General features: G+C 35.1%; 1 protein-coding gene across 5 annotated transcripts; it reads right to left on the bottom strand.

Annotated features, from left to right (window-relative positions):
- Positions 1-1,478: 1,478 nt before the first annotated feature.
- Positions 1,479-10,251, bottom strand: LOC134484840 (vomeronasal type-2 receptor 116-like). 5 transcript variants are annotated; one of them, XM_063280733.1, is made up of 6 exons: positions 10,052-10,251; positions 7,210-7,501; positions 5,986-6,789; positions 4,788-5,012; positions 3,440-3,563; positions 1,479-2,281 (listed from the first exon to the last, which is right to left on the bottom strand). In XM_063280733.1, exons 1-6 carry the CDS (start codon positions 10,249-10,251, stop codon positions 1,479-1,481), a joined length of 2,448 nt encoding a protein of 815 aa, XP_063136803.1. The 5 variants fall into 5 exon arrangements, with proteins under 5 accessions (XP_063136803.1, XP_063136804.1, XP_063136805.1 ...); XM_063280734.1 differs by having other exon boundaries at positions 1,479-2,278; XM_063280735.1 differs by having other exon boundaries at positions 1,479-2,278; positions 7,210-7,495.
- Positions 10,252-17,331: the final 7,080 nt, after the last annotated feature.

The raw sequence follows: 17,331 nt of genomic DNA, 5'->3' as shown, positions 1-17,331 counted from the left end.
TTGCAAAGCTTTTAGGCTAGAAAACAATTTAAAGGAATCTTTAAGTAAGAGAACAGGACACATTGTCATTGCAAGGGAAGGAAACAAAGAATGGTTGGTTATGTAGTATCAAATGGTGAGCCATGAGAACATGAATGTATGTAATTTTTGCTTGGTTCCTACAGTTTATATTTCAAAATGTACATGTATGTAAAATACATGTATGTATTCAACAATCTTTAATGATATAATAGCCCATGTGCTTTTTAGGAGTGCAGAGAGAAGGTAAAAAATGTATGTTAGAGTCAGGATATGTAAAGAAAAAAAGCAATTAAATTACACTCTGAAAAATAAACTACCAAATAACAGTAAAAAATAAAAAAAATAAAAAACCATTATTTTGAAAAAATGACACTATTTCACAAACTATTGTTCAGAAATAGTAGTGTGTATGTTTTTTATCTGTGTGTTTGTGTATGTAATATGAAACTAAATAATCTTTAATTATTCCTATTTTGAGAAAATGCATGAGATTCTTCATCTAAAGTATTTTATATGTTTGCAGACTTCACTGACCAAATTTTGAAAAGGGTAATTTGTACTACATTATTTTTCTTATCAATTTTTCTCAGTTAATGAGACACTCTTACATTTCGTAATGATATGGTGTGTTTTCATATAAAGATCAAGAGCAGGCAAAATCTGAACCCCATAGTCCTTTTCATACACTGTACTATTCTTAGTATGTTATTTGATATTCTGAGTATCTTCATAGTATATTATAAAGCTATTCCAATATCTCATCCATAATATATGGCATTCCAATTCCCACATAAGGCAATTTACCAAATAGCTGATGTTTTAGTTTCTGTTGCTGTAAAAAAAACCATGGTCAAAACATATATGAGAAAAGTGTTATTTCCTTATGTACCGTGGACACACTTAATTGAATGAAGCGAAGAAAAGAACATGGATGAAGGGATTCAATGATAGACCATGGAATAATGCTGATCACTGGATTCCTGTCCATCCTATGACAGTCTTCTTACTTATAACCCCCAGAACATCTTGCTTGGAGGTTGCCTTACCTACATGGAGCAGAATCAACGTATACTAATCTGTAATTAAGAATATTTCTTAAACACATATCTACAAATCAAAGTGATTGCAACCTCCCATTAATGGAGATTGCCTGTTCTCAATATGTTTAGGCTTCTGAGAGCTCATTTGCCACCAAAACTTACTAATTAGTATTGCTTTAGGCAGTGCTGTTCTGTGTTACAAATACTATCCCTAGATATTACTTAATTTTCTTTGATGATTTATGAAAACTTTTTTATGACGAAGCAAAATAGATATGTTGAGTACCATCTAAAATTTTAAAACTCTCAAAGGTTTGATAAAGCAATTTATCTTTTTATTTCCGAAGAACATTTAAATCTGGTCGAACTAAAAGAACATAACACTTTTGGACAAATATGCACCCTAGCAACCCTGCACTAGAAGCCAAGATGGAGAAAACCTCCACAACAACCAACCTTCCCCTTGGTGCTGTGGTAGACAGGGAGGAAGGTGATCCAAACACTGTAGAACACCAACATGCTGAATGTTAGGAACTTGGCCTCATTGAATCTGTCAGGAAGGTTCCTAGCCAAGAAAGCCACAGTGAAGCTCCCCAGAGCCAAGGAGCCCAAATATCCCAAGACAAAGTGGAAGGCAGTGACTGAGCCTTTGTTGCAAATGATGATTACCTTCCCATGTTCAGATTGTATATCTCTGTCAATAAATGGAGGAGATGTCACCAACCAGATTGCACAGAGAACAAGTTGAATTAGTGTACAAATGGGAATGAGCAAGTTAGTTGCCCCTTTTATCATCATCTTCCTCGTCCTTCTCCCTGGAGTAGTGAGCTTGAAAGCTGTGACCACAGTTATTGTTTTAGCCAACACAGTAGAAATAGCAACTGTGAAAAATATTGCAAATGTTGTCTGCTGCAGGATGCATGTGGCCTGGTTGGGATGTCCAATGAAGAGCAATGAGCAGAGAAAACAGAAGGCCAGAGATATGAGCAGGATGTAGCTGAGAATGCGGTTATTGGCTTTCACAATGGGTGTATCCCTGTACTTCACAAAAGTGACTAGTACTAGAGTTGTGATGGCTGAGAAGGACAGGGCCATGCAGCCTAGAGCCATCCCCAGTGGATCTTCATAAGCGAGAAATGTCACAGCTCTTTGGAGGCACTTGGTTTGTTCTAAGTTGGCGTACGAATCATCTGGACACCTCACACACTGCTCCATATCTGCTGGCAAAGAACAATAATCCCTTATAAGATATCACATTTGTGTAGTTAATAATTGTATATTTGTTTTATTCAGAGGATATATCAATAAATAGTTTGGGGTTGAGAATGTATTTTTTTCATTATTGCTCTAGGAACTACTAACTTAAGTTTGCTATCTATTTACCTATGTTTTGTGATGGAACAAATCATCATCGTAGAAAATGGAAATGTTGTCGCTTAAACAAAATTAAAATAAAAATATGATTACTAATATGCATAATCGCAGTTTATTTTATTTCTCAAATATAATTTCACTATTCAGAGACAAGGTTAGTATGCTGACGTATTTATTGATGCCGGTTGATGAAAAACATGTATTTCTTTTGCTTTTGGAATTGTGCACTTTGTCTGTATCTATCCTTAGGCTTGTGAACATACAATTCCTCATTCAAATACTGTGTGTGTAAAGGAATATTTTCATTCTTGAAGCCTTATGCCTCATAAACTTATGCATATCCCTCTTGTTGTGGTACAATTTCCTTTCCGCCAACTACAATTTCCTTGTTTATAGCTATAGAAGGTTATGGCATGGAGATTTTCGATATTGACATTCATCCCACTTTCCTTAGTTAGGCTGTGATTAATAATAAGTACTCTCCTATCTCTTGTTGTATTCTTGAAATCGTCACTCTTATTCTAATTCTTTGATAGGAAATGCCTAATCCTTTATGCCATGTAAGCTCTTAAAATATGTTTCACTAGAGAACACTTGTTGTTCTGAGCATCTTGTCTTTGTCAGGGACCAAGCAGGATGACAGAAAGATTGTACACTGTACATGTAATCAAGATTCTTTGTACAAAGAATCGAAGAAGAATAAACATTTGCTCAGGTTATGCCTAAAATTATTTTTTAAAAATTGTTACACATGTATGTCCCCCTAAACTTTTTCTGCATAATATAAAACCATTCAGCATTGTATTGTGAGAGACATGGGTTGTTTGTAGAAGATATTGCAGATAATTTACTGGGCCCAAGAGAAACTGATATTATTTAACTAATTAAATTCTGAAACATGGAGATTTTGGGATTTAGTTTCCATCTAGGTCATATCATATTTCTAGTTTGTAAAGAGAAGGTATTCAAATTCATCATATTTTCTTCTGCATGCAAGTATGTACCTGTATCATTGGCAATCTCATTTTCTTGGCACTGGACACAATCAAAGCAGCAGTCGGCTGTTTGTTTCTGATGAATTTTTCTGAATCCTGCAATACATCTCACACTACACACTGAGGAGGGAACCTGAGGCAATACACATACAGACACACACACACACACACACACAGACATCCAGACATACACACACACACAAACACACACATACATATTTATAAAATATATATACATAAACAATGCACATTATCTATAATATACAAATATGTATTTAATGTGTATGTTTGTGTAGTTCATGAATACATCATAAGTAAAATGACCCATAGATTAATATATGGGATATTACCGGATATATTCCTCTGATAATTTATTATTTTGTATTAACCTGCAATGCACTGAATGTCATACAATAATTACTATGTCATGTAATATATATGTAACAATTCAGGTATCAGAATCTAAATTTTGTCCTTGCTAAACTTGTTAATTTAAATGGAACATTTATGTGGCATCAGTTTTTCTCTCAAGACTTCAAAATATAATAATAACAAAACTGAGTTGTAAGGAGAGAGAAGGTAGGATATATCAAGAAATCCTTGTTCAATGAGTAAGAACAAAGAATGTCATACAAGACTCTCATACAATTAATGAACTTTTTCTAAGTGTAAAAGAAAACCTTTAATCCCCATTCCACCCCTCCCTCTGCTTCTATTAGAGAGCTCCTACAACAATCCGGCCACTCTGGCCTCCCTGATCTAACATTCTCATAATCTGTGGCATGCACGCTCTACAGAACCAAGGGACTTTCTTCACTGATGCCAGATAAGGCAATACTATGGAGAGGAGGGAAAACTGGGAAGGAGGATAATATTAAAAAGTAAATACATAAAATTAATAATAAAATCTATAAATTAGCAAAAGAAAAGTTTGAATCTGGAAAAATACTTCTCTTAATGAATCTATTCTATACTCAATTGGGCTACAGCTATGTTCATAGAAGCAGATAATTTCATGGTTTATGTGTAGGTACACATATATATGTATATATATGCACACATATGTGTTTGTGTGTGTAGGTGTCTGTGTGTATATATATTGCTATAAATTTAATAAATATATTTCCGTAGTATGCAGTAAATAGTCACAGGGATGCAATTGAACATGGAATTCTGAGTCCTTTGATCCCTATGACCAGATTACATGAATTTCAGTGTTACTAAATTTTTGGTGCTTGTAACTGAGAATGGTCATTTGCGAGCATATTAATTGGTTTTAACCACATGGATATTATTTGAGTGCTTGCTATTTTAAAATTTAGATATATTTAAAAAAATAAAATTGTAGTATACCTACCAATGTTTCTCCTGTGACCCACTCCCAGTCTTCAGATATATGAAGTTGTTGACTCTGTGGTAAACAAGAAAAATAGCTTCCTATTTTCACTTTTAATCCAAGGCCTTGTGGAAAATTCCAATTGATGAAAATGTCATACTTGGCACACTGATTTTCCTTATGATTCATGTTCACCAGTTCTCCAACAGGGTTAATAAATACCCTAGTTTTTAGCAAAGAAACCTCCTAAATGAGATTAATCATTAGATGATTATATATGCATATAAATACACAGAATGCCAAATTGAGAATGTCCCATAATCTTTTAATGTCTTTCAGAAAAGACAGGTGTGTTAAATTAATCCCATGTAGTAAAGTGCATGATACTGCATTATTACAAGTTATAGTTATATGTTATACTGTATAATTATACAGTTATATATATATTTGAAGTATATAGTTAATATATTTCAAATAAATGTTTGATGGTAAAAAAGCTAGAATAAATGATTACCAGAGAACAAATCACATGGTATGTGTGTGTTTGTGTACACATGTTTGTCAAAATAATATTTAAAAGCTGAAGCCAAATACGTAAGAAATAAGGGGAAGTTAATAATTCTGGAAGTTTTGGAAGTAAAGAATGGTAGTGGATCAATCATGTATATACTGAATACATATATGAAATAAACGTAACCTTAATAAAATGTGCACTCTTCATCATTTGTTGTTTTATAAATTATTAACTTAAATGAATAACAATTATCCGAGCAACTGTACTTATTTTGAAAAATTCTTCTTGAGAAAAATATTCTAGTCTAGTCATCACTTAAGGATTTCATGATAAAATCCTTGGCTCCTTTTAAATTTTGAACACATTTGGTTAAATGTTGAAACACATTGTCACACAATTCACTGATATTTATTTTTTTTTTCGGGGCTGGGGAATCGAACCCAGGACCTTGCGCTTCCTAGGCAAGCGCTCTACCACTGAGCCAAATCCCCAACCCCTTCACTGATATTTATAAAAATGTATTGTCTCCTCTTAAAAGTTATCACTGTGCATGATATATATCTATATATGAAATTCATTTTGGAGTTTTGCAGTATAGAAAACTTTACACTGAGACATAACCTCTAACAAATGTTTGTGAACTTCTCAGGGGCCTGAAAGGTCATATTGATAAATCTAAGCATAATGAAATGTAAGAAATGTTACCTGCTGACAGTCAGTGAATATTCCTTTGGGTTCTTCCATTTTCTGAGACTCTGTTTGTTGTAAAATGAGTTCATGGTAGGTGTGAGCCACAGCATACACAGCATTATACAAATTGTAACCTTCTTCACTCAGGACCATGTCAAATGTGTGCTGTGCTAACCATTCCAATGGGTTGTTGAACGTAAAACAATCCATTTTGTTATTGCTCTTTGAGATTGAACAGTTAAAATGATTCCACTGCAGCATAGACTGTGAAATGTCTATTGGATACTTGGATGTGTTTATTGTTTGCAAAAAATTCCTAAACACAGGAATGTCATTGTGGTGGTGGGCAAAAGTGACAGTCCCATGGAAGAAATCAAGGCTGAAATCTTTTTTGTGTGTGATGACATCCCATTGTGAGGTTGTGATCCAGATTCTCTGTGCACCTAAATATGCCCATCTTCTAAAGCTGAGTTCTAGAGTGGAGTTCATTTCACCATAAATGACAACAACCTTTGCTGAAGATGTCATAATTTGTTGGTCATATATCTTAACCCTTGTCTTGTATGTCTGCATGGTTTCTGGGATCATATTCACAAAAGCTAAACAGATCGCATGCCTTTGCATTTCTTCTCTCAAGTCTGAGAGAAACTGAATACCTTGGTCATCATCTGAGATGACCAGTCCTATCCAAGTCCATCCAAAATGAAACATCAAGGATAGCATGCCACGGAACAAATATGTGTCCTTGGTTGCTATCTGATAGATATAGGGAAACTGGTCATGGTCACTCAGGTTAGGATTAAATGGTCCAAAGAAAATCTGAAGAGTATAGAAGAGAGGATGAAACATCCACATGAGGAATATGATTGTTAGGAGGTTTGACATATATACAAATAAAGTTACTCACCATTCAGAACTCAGAATGAGGGTAGTAAAATTTATCTATAAATATCATATATTTTTCATATTATATTCTAGAATATTTCTGACAATTGTGAATGTTCTAGAAAACATTTTTTCCTGTTTGCCCAGTAGAGTTATACAATCTGATTATTTTATTGTGTGTGTGTGTGTGTGTTTGTGTGTGTGTGTGTGTGTGTTTGTGTGTGTGTGTGTGTGTGTGTGTGTGTGTGTGTGTGTAGAAGCATACCCACAAATGTACGTGGTCCAAGTTTTCTTTGAGGCACATATAAATGGAATTTAAATGTTGGTAATTTGTCCAGTGTCACACATTATTACCTTTGGTGTCCTTGAATAAATTGACAGTTTTAAGGAAGTTGTCCATGACGGTCCTATAAGTTCTACATCACAACTTTGCTTTGTTCCACAGTAATAATTAATCATTTTGAAATTGATATTTTGATATTTAAAACGTTCTTCATCCAGAACTCTCATTGTACTTTCACACAGGTCAGCAACGAATGCCAATAGCAAAGTCTTGTTGGATAAAAGGTAAGGATTCTTGTTGATCTCATCGGTAGCAAAAATCAGTACCAGAAAAAACTCATATTTTCTTGCTGGTATTCTAAAACTAAGCATAATGATGATTAAGCGAGATGTTTGAAAAATAAAATTTCAATTGCAGTTAAATTTGTACCACAGGACATTCTAAATCTCTGTCTAAATGTCATGAAATAAGTCTCATAAATTAGAGATCTTAAGATTTGAATACAATTTAAGAATTCATAGACCTAGGACACTAACATATGATAAATTTTGTAATTGTAATTGTCAATAAGGGGACTATTTTATCTCTGAATACCATTTTCAAACTACATTAGAGCCAAACTGAGTAAGACTGTTACAATATAATTGTGGAGATGTAATTCCACAAATACAAAATAAGAAGCATGAGTTAAACTACACATGAAATACATAACACATTTGCCTTATATTTTTAGTATTTAAATGTACTTTATATTCAAACATATAATAATATTTAATATTTTTTGAATCATATATTACATCAAAAATTTTGTTCAACTTTTATATTCATATACCTTTGCACCCTAAAAATATCATTAATGCATATTTCATAATTTCTATTAGTCATGATCCTATACCTAATGTTGCATACTGACTTGTTTCAAAACTCAAAATATCCTTCAACTATCAAGCAGAGTAAAAGAGCATAAAATATTAAAATGTGAATCATTTATAAGTATGTTCAAAAGCCCTTACATAATAATACCTAACATAGAGTAAGTGTATGCAAAATGAATTATGTATCTGTGTAAATTATCTAACAATCAGTTTACTTCGAAAAGCGTATCAGTGTTTTTAGGAGAGAATTTATGGTATCAGTAAGAACATTTTTTTAAATATCAAATTAGGAAAAACTCTTTCATGTTAAACATTATGAAAATGCTAATTTTATGCATAGTGAGAAGCATTGTCAATAATATTTCCTTGTTCATAGAACATGCTTCTAATAGTTTTCACTGTTAGTATTCATTAAACAATAAATATACAAAGATATATTCACCTTAAATTTATTTATTCATTTCAAGTACATCAAATGATAGAATATCCTATGTAACCTGAATAATAGTTTATAGGCTCCATTACACATCAACTTAAAGTTATTTTTCAGTGTGTTGTTATTATTTTAATTTTGTAAAAGTGGATTGAGATTTCTCTTAATACTTCAGGCTTCTTAATTCTTTAAGATTCTTTAAGAGATGTCTCTACAGTAAGATCTTCTTTCACTTGGTATGTGTTGCTCTGCCCAAGCACAGTTGGCAGTTCATCTGTTCATCTGTTACTATTAGCAATTACCTCTCATCAGGAGTAAAACACCAAACATGCTCTTTTGCTGAAATTAGCACTTTTCAATTAAATGTTTGGAGCTAAGTTTTCCTTTTTAAACCGTAAAAGTGTATTGATGCAATTCACATATTTGTAAATTTAAATCTTACTATCGCTTATGGAAGTGTCAGTAATGAGAATGTCCACTATTTTTTCCAATGAGATCTGGGATGATATAGAATGCATCAGAAATGAAATTTTTACTAACCTCACACAGAATTACAATAATGTGAAGCCACAACTACTATTACAGTGTACATAGTATACTGTGGCTATCAATTCGAAAATATTTTGTTTACATCCCAAAGACACAAAAATTGAATAAGAAATGGGATGAGAGTCAGGGATAGAAAGTGCAGGAAACTTCAGTTTATGAAAGAATGAAGCACATTGATTAGCTAAAATTTGAGTGATTTCCGCATCCCTTCTCTCATGATCTGCAGCCACTAATGATACCATCTCACACTTGGAATCTAAGAAGTATGTATCCACATTGAGAACAGCTTCTTATCCAGAAGAAGCACATTTATTCTCCTAGGTGATCTCTAATGTTACATATTTTTAAAAATTAAAAAATATTGAATATCTATATAATGAAGATAATAATTCTAATATGTGCCTGAGTGTTTGCATCACTGGATGAAAAGATATTCTGGTAACAGTATAAGAACTCTGGCAGGCTTTTTCCATAATCAATGACAGCCCCAGAATGACAGGAGGGGCTCATTTAAAGAGTATTTTATAATACAAAGTACATATATGTGCTCATAATATATATGTAATAATATACATGTAATCATATATAGTAGACATCCTTCCACCACCACACCATACATATTTCAATGTATGTATGCCCAACTTTTAGAGGCCAAAATTAGATGACCATTTTATTGAGGCCTTTACATGCATGCTTATACAGGAATGCTAGGCAGAAAGTTGAAGAGAGAAAGTGATGCAGTCACGTGCCAAAAGTGGGAATTATGATTCAAGGTAAAGGTAAAAACATATTTCAACATATGATATCAAAAAAGATTTAAGAGATAGAATCCAGTCTCTCTCGTTTTCCAGCTTTGTGAACTAGAGCCAATGTAGTAAGGCTAACGTAAACTGTGACACATTTGAAAATTTTAAAATAGTGATTGAAGTTATAATTAATTTTCTGTGGTTCTTAAAGTTAAAAGGGGAAAAACAGGACAGAATCTCACAGGTTGTGTACACAATTACATATTTCTAATTCATAATATTGAAGCAGGAAATAAATTTAATAACTTACCTCAAATTAAAAAAGTGAGTATAAAAAATTTCAATAGGTTTCTCGAATGTAAAAAGTAGAAAACCACAGTCACCTCGCAAATCTCCATCATCATCTTCATTCTTCTTTATTCTCCAAAAGCAATTGGGTTCGGTCAAGCTGAAGATGAGAGAAAAGTTCAGGGAAAAAAAGGCAATAGTGAAAGCACACAGCTTCTTCATGTCTGCTAGGATCTAGGATGGAGCAGTTGTGAAACCTGATTCTTATGCAGGCAAACATAACACACATATTTACACCAGTTTGTATATTTTAAGGCTTCTGCTGTCTGGAGATCCACTTAATTATATTCAACAGTTCCTTTCCATTCATCCTATGTTCTTCTCCCTGAATACAATGGGAAAATTCTGGCCTCAAGCTCTACGTCTGAGGTCTGAAAACTTTTGATCAAAACATTTCCAAAAACATGTTTTGAAGATAATGTTCTCCATCCACAGCTGCCATGATTTCATTAACATCCATGCCACAAATATTCCAAAGGCCAATCTTCTCTTGAACAGCCTTCAAAAGACCATGTGTCAACCCCAATATATATGAACACAAGAGATTTTCTCAGAATTTTTTTATTAAGACAAGAGTTGAGAAGTTATAAATGGTCCATATCATTTGGACTTTGAGTTGAATAATGGCACATTATGTCTTTCATTCCCGGGTGTAGGGAAGGGAAGTTTCAGGTCCAACATTGAGCCAGGAGTTGAGAATGTTTACAAAATCTTCTCAGATTTCCCTTGATTCTTCTCATCTGGAGAAAGTCATTATGCTAAATCCAATAATTCCTGGAATCATATGGATTCAACACCCATCCTGTCCAATATCAGTTCCTATGCAGACATTTTATGAGCTGTAATGCTGATCACTTGCCTGATAATCATTCCTTGACACTTAAAGACATTTGGTAAATATTTGTTTTTGTTTGATGTTTGTTCACACTTCATTAAGATGGTTGGGAACAATTTTATATGTTTTATTTAAAGGTATGAATGTATATAGCTGTCGTTTATGAGGGAGAATTTTATTGCTAATATTATTACATGACATTTATTTTTTATGTCTAGTTGGTATTTGTTTTGAAATGGTATTGTCTTTGTTTACATTGTAACAAGACAGATGTATGTCTGATATGTAGGTTGATGTCTATAGGCAGCAGAGGGCTGGTACCAGTTAGGTCAATGCCATGATTGTACAGTAAAAAAATAAGGTGGGAGAGAAAAAGAAGAGAAGAAAATCAAGATGGAGACAGAGAAGAGTGATCTGCATCTGGGTGGTCTTGAATTGTCAAGGTAGATGGGGTGAATTTCTGTAACTGAATTTATATTATCTAGGTGGGCAGCTTATATCCTTATCAACTGTTTGTAAATTTATTGTTTGGATGTAATTTGGATTGAGAATTTATCATATAAATCAGATTGTTGTGGTAGAGGTTGTTGCATCTTGATTTTTATGTTTAATTTGGTATTTCTTATTTACATTTCAAATGTTATTCCCTTTACTGGTTTCCTGACCACAGGCCTCTTATACTCCCCCTTGTACAAGGGTGTTACCCTCTCCACCCAATCCCCTTACCGTTTCTCCCTACACCGGGGTTCAACCTTGGCAGGACCAAAGGCTTCTCCTTTCATTGGTGCCTAGCAAGGTCGTCCTTTGCTGCATATGCAATTGTAACAATGGGTCAGTCTGGGTAGGGATTTAGTCCCGGGAAGATCCGGTTGGTTAACATTTTTGTTCTAATGGGGTTGCAAGCCCCTTCAGCACTTTCAATCCTTTCTCTAATTTCTTCAACATGGGTCTTATTCTAAATTCAGTGGTTTTCTGCTAGCATTCACCTCTGTATTTGACTTGTTCTGGCTGTGTCTCTCAAGAGAGATCTATATCCATTTCCTGTCAGCATGCATTTCTTAGCATCATTCATCTTATCTAGTTTTGTTAGCTGTGTGTGTGTGTGTACGTATGTATATATATATATATATGCATATATATATACATATACATATATATATGCCACATGTGGGACAGGAGCTGAATGGTTGTTCCTTCAGTCTGTACTCTAAATGTCGCCTCCCTATACTCTCCTATGGATATTTTGTTCCCATTCACCTCTGTACTTGATTTGTTCTGGCTGTGTCTCTCAGGAAAGATCTATATACAATTCCTGTCAGCATACATTTCTTATCATCATCCATCTTATCTAGTTTTGGTAGCTGCATATATATGGGCCACATGTGGGACAGGAGCGGAATGACTGTTCCTTCGGTCTGTGCTCTAAACATTGACTCCCTATCCCCTCCTATGGTTATTTTTGTTTCCATTTGTAAGGAGTGAAGCATCCCCATTTTGATCATCCTTGTTCTTGAGTTTCATGTGGTCTGTGGATTGCACTTTGAATAATCAATCTTTGGGCTAATATCTACTTAACAGTGGATGCGTACTATCTGTTTTCTGTGATTGGGTTACCTCGGAATATTTCTAGTTCATTCCATTTGCCTATGAATTTCATGAAGACATTGTTTTTGATAGCTGAGTAGTATTCCACTGTGTAGATGCACCAAATTTTCTGTATCCATTCCTCCGTTGAAGGGCATCTAGGTCCTTTCCAGCTTCTGATTATTATAAATAAGGCTGCTATGAACATAGTGGCGAATGTGGCTTTGTTGTGTGTTGGAGTGCCTTTTGGGTATATGCCCAGGAGAGGCCTACCTGGGTACTCAGGTAGTGCAATGTCCAATCTTGTGAGGAACCTTTTGAGTGATTTCCAAAGAGGTTGTTTCAGTTTGTAATACCACCAACAATGGAGGAGTGTTCTTTCTCCATGTCTTCACCAACATCTGCTGTCATCAGGTTTTTGATCTTAGCCATTCTGACTGGTGTGAGGTGGACTCTCAGGGTTGTTCTGTTTTGCATTTCCCTGATGATTATGGATGTTGAAAATTTCTTTAGGTGCTTCTCAGCCATTTGGTATTCCTCAGCTGTGAAACTTTGTTTAGCTCTGTACCCCATTTTTAATAGGGATATTTGGCTCTCTGGAGTCTAACTTCTTGAATTCTTTTTATATTTTGGATATTAGCCCACTATTGGATGTAGGATTGATAAAGATCTTTTCCCAATCTGTTGGTTCCCATTTTGTCCTAATGACAGTGTCCTTTGCCTTACAGAAGCATTGCAGTTTCACGAGGTTGTATTTCTGGATTCTTGATCTTAGAGACTAAGACATTGGTATTATGTTCAGAAAATTTTTCCCAGTGCCCATGTATTATAGACTCTTCCCCATGTTTCCTTCTACTAGTTTGAGTGTATCTGGTTTGATGTGGAGGTCTTTGATTCACTTAGACGTAAGCTTTCTACTGGTCAGTAAGAATGGAATGATTTGCATTCTTCTCCACGCTCACCTCCCGTTGAACCAGTACCATTTATTGAAAATGCTATGTTTTTTCCATTGGATGGTTTTAGCTCCTTGGATGAAGATTAAGTGACCATAGGTGTGTGTGTGTGTTCATTTCTAGGTCGTCAATTCTATTCCACTGATCTGTCTCCCTGTCTCTGTATCAATACCATATAATTTTTTCACTATTTCTCTGTAATACTGCTTGAGGTCAGGGATGATGATTCCCCCAAAAGTCCGTTTATTGTTGAGGATAGTTTCAGCTATCCTCGTTTTTTGTTATTCCAAATGTATCTGCAAATTGCACTTTCTATATTTATGAAAAACTGAATTTGAATTTTGGTGGGGATTTCATTGACTATGTAGATTGCTTTTGTCAAAAGGGACATTTTTGTTAAATTAATCCAGCCAATCCATGAGCATTGGATGTCTTTCCATCTTCTGAGATCTTCTTCAATTTATTTCTTCAAGACTTGAAGTTCTTATCATACAGATCTTTCACTTGCTTGTTGAGAGTCAAACCGAGGTATTTTATACTATTTGGGACTATTATGAAGGGTATTGTTTCCCTAATTTCTTTCTCAGTCTGTTTATTCTTTGAGTATAGGAAAGCTACTGATTTGTTTGAGTTAATTTTATACCCCGCCACTTTGTTGAAGTTGTATATAAGGTTTAGTAGTACTCTGGTGGACCTTTTCTGGTCACTTAAATATACTATCATATCATCCGTAAATAGTAATATTTTTACTTCTTCCTTTCCAATTTGTTTCCCTTTGACCTCTTTTTGTTGTCTGATTGCTCTGACTAGGACTTCAAGAACTATATTGAATAAATAGGGAGAGAGTGCACAGCCTTGTCTAGTCCCTGATTTTAGTGGGATTGATTCAAGTTCCTCTCCACTTCGTGTGATGTTAGCTACTGGTGTGCTGTATATGGTTTTTAGTATGTATAGGTATTGGCCTTGAATACCTGATCTTTTTAGGACTTTTATCATGAAGATGTATTGAATTTTACCAAATGTTTTCTCAGCATCTAATGAAATGATCATGTTTTTTTATCTTTGAGTTTGTTTTTATTATGATATACGTTGATGGATTTCTGTATGTTGAACCATCCCCACATATCTGGGATGAAGCCTACTGGATCATGATGGATGATCATTTTGATATGTTCTTTGATTTGGTTTGCAAGAATGATTGTGAGTATTTTGCATCTATATTCATAAGGGAAATTCATCTGAAGTTCTCTTTCTTTGATGGGTCTTGAGTGGTTTAGGTATACAAGTAATTTTGACTTCATAGAAGGAATTTGGTGGTGCTACATAATTTGGACAGTATTGTTATGAGATCTTCCATGATGTTCTCATAGAATTCTGCACTGAACCCATGTAGTCCCGGGCTCTTTTTGGTTGGGAGACTATTAATAACTGCTTCTATTTCTTTAGGAGTTTTGAGCTTGTTTAGAAAGTTTATCTGTTCCTGGGTAATGGAGTTCATTGATGTTGAGGGATATTAAGAAATAATGGTGGTTGTTTCTTGTTATTTTTGTTGTAAGACGTGGAATTATTTTAGTGTCTCTCTCTTCTTTTGGTTACATTGCAATGAGATTAGTTTCTTGCTTTTTGTAGGGTGTTGTTTCCTACTTTGTGTTGAAGTTTTCTATCTGTTATCCTTTGTGGGGCTGGATTTGTAGAAATATTTTGTATAAAATTTTTTGGCATGGAATATCATTGTTCACCCTCTATGTTCATTGAGAGTTTTGCTGGATGTAGTGGCTTTGGCTGGCATTTGTGTTCTCTTATGGTCTGTATGACATCTGTCTTCTGGCTTTCATAGTCCATGGTAAGAATTCTGGTGTAATTCTGACATGTCTGCCTTTAAATGTACTTGACCTTTATCCGTTAATGCTTTTAATATTCATTCTTTGTTTTGTGCATTTGGTGTTTTGACTATTATGTGACAGGAGGAATTTATTTTCTGGTCCATTCTATTTGGAATTCTGCAGGCTTCATGTCTATTTATGGACATTTATTTCTTTTGGTTAGGGATGTTTTCCTTTATATTGTTTATATTGTTGAAGATATTTACCATCCCTTTATGTTGGGAGTCTTCACTCTCTTCTATACCTGATATATTTAGGTTTGATCTTTGATTTGTTTCCTGATTTCCTGCATGTTTAGGGCTAGGAGCTTTTTCCTATTTACGTTCTCTTTGAAGGTTGTGTCAATGTTGTCTATGATATCTTCTGCTCCCAAAATTCTCTCTTCTATCTCATGTAGTCCGTCGGTGATGCTTGCATCTATGACTCCTGATCTCTTCCTTAGATTTTCTATCTCCAGGGTTGTCTCGCTGTGTGCTCTCTTCATTGTTTCTATTTCCATATTTAACTCCTGGATGATTTTGTTCAATTTCCTCTCCTATTTGGTTGTGGTTTGCTGTAATTCTTTAAAATACTTTTGTGTTTCCTTTTAAAAAGATTTCTACTAGTTTGCTTGTGTTGTCAAGTATTTCCTTAAGGGAGTTATTTCTGACCTTCCTAATGTCCTCCATTATGATGATAAAATGTGACCTTAAATCTGAATCTTGCAAAACCTCCCTGCTCCCTAACCCCATGGGAGAGAGAGCTCACCACCCAGACAGGTGGCCACTCCTGAGACTGCAGGACAGGAGAGACTTCCAGTACAGCCCACCACTGCCCACATCCCTGGCCCAAGAGGAAACTGTATAGGTGCTCTGAGACCAGGAAGATAGGGCACTCAACGCTACAGTCCAGACACCACCTGGATCTGAAGGGACCCAGTCACACAGCTCTCTGCACTCAAATCCCATGGGAGGGAGACCCAGACCTTCAGACCTTCAGAGTGGCAGACATGCCTGGGAAGCCAGAGGAGATGACTCTCTGTCCACGTTTCTGACTCTAGAGGAAAATGACTAGCACCATCTGAGCCACATGTTCACAGCATCCTGAGCGTAGTCAGGGCAGACACTTCTGGTTGCTGCCCTCACACATAGCTGAAACCCAGCTCTGAGAAGCAACTCTAGACCTGAGACCAGAGGTAAGACCAACTTTTCTGCTCCAAGTGACCTGCCTGTTAGACTCAGGACACACACCCACAGGAACAGCTGAAGACCAGTAGACAGGAATGACAGGCCCAAAACATACAGGAAATCCAAGACACAATGAGAAGATCAAACCTAAGGATAATATGTATAGAAGACAGTGAAGACTCCAAACTCAAAGGACCAGCAAATATCTTCAACAAAATCATAGAAGAAAACTTCCCTATCCTAAAGAAAGAGATGCCCACAAACCTAAAAGAAACCTACAGAACTCCAAATAGATTGGACCAGAAAAGAAACTCCTCCCATCAATAATAGTCAAAACACAAAATGCACGAAACAAAGAAATAATATTAAAAGCAATAAGGGACAAGGTCAAGTAACATATAAAGGCAGACCTATCAGAATTATACCAGACTTCTTCCAGATACTATGGAAGCCAGAAGATCTTGGACAGATGCCATACAGACCCTAAGAGAACACAAATGCCAGCCCAGGTTACTGTGTCCAGCAAACTCTCAATTCACATAGATGGAGAAACCAAGATATTCTGTGACAAACCCCAATTTACACAATATCTTTCTACAAATCCAGCCCTACAAAAGATAATAAATTGTAAAACCGAACACAAGGAGGCAAGCTACAACCTAGACAAATCAAGAAACTAAACGTTTTGCTACAAAACAAAGAGAAGACAAGCAGAAACATAACCTCACATCCAAATATGAATATAACAGGAAGCAACAATCACTGCTCCTTAATATCTTTCAACATCAACGGACTCAATCCCCCAATACAAAGACACAGAT

This window comes from Rattus norvegicus, chromosome 1 (genome assembly GCF_036323735.1).
Source record: "Rattus norvegicus strain BN/NHsdMcwi chromosome 1, GRCr8, whole genome shotgun sequence".
Lineage (NCBI taxonomy): Eukaryota > Metazoa > Chordata > Mammalia > Rodentia > Muridae > Rattus > Rattus norvegicus.
Note: the sequence above shows the minus strand (reverse complement) of the source record. Positions and strands in the feature narration are given on the sequence as shown.

What these genes read in the sequence shown, in the direction of transcription:
- LOC134484840 (XM_063280733.1), bottom strand. Translation starts at nt 10,251, where the DNA reads ATGAAGAAGCTGTGTGCTTTCACTATTGCCTTTTTTTCCCTGAACTTT. An exon ending in TATTCACTGACTGTCAGCAG is followed by an intron (nt 5,013 to 5,985) that starts GTAACATTTCTT and finishes AATCTCATTTAG; the next exon opens with GAGGTTTCTTTGCTAAAAAC. An exon ending in GGGTCACAGGAGAAACATTG is followed by an intron (nt 3,564 to 4,787) that starts GTAGGTATACTA and finishes GTATTGCCTCAG; the next exon opens with GTTCCCTCCTCAGTGTGTAG.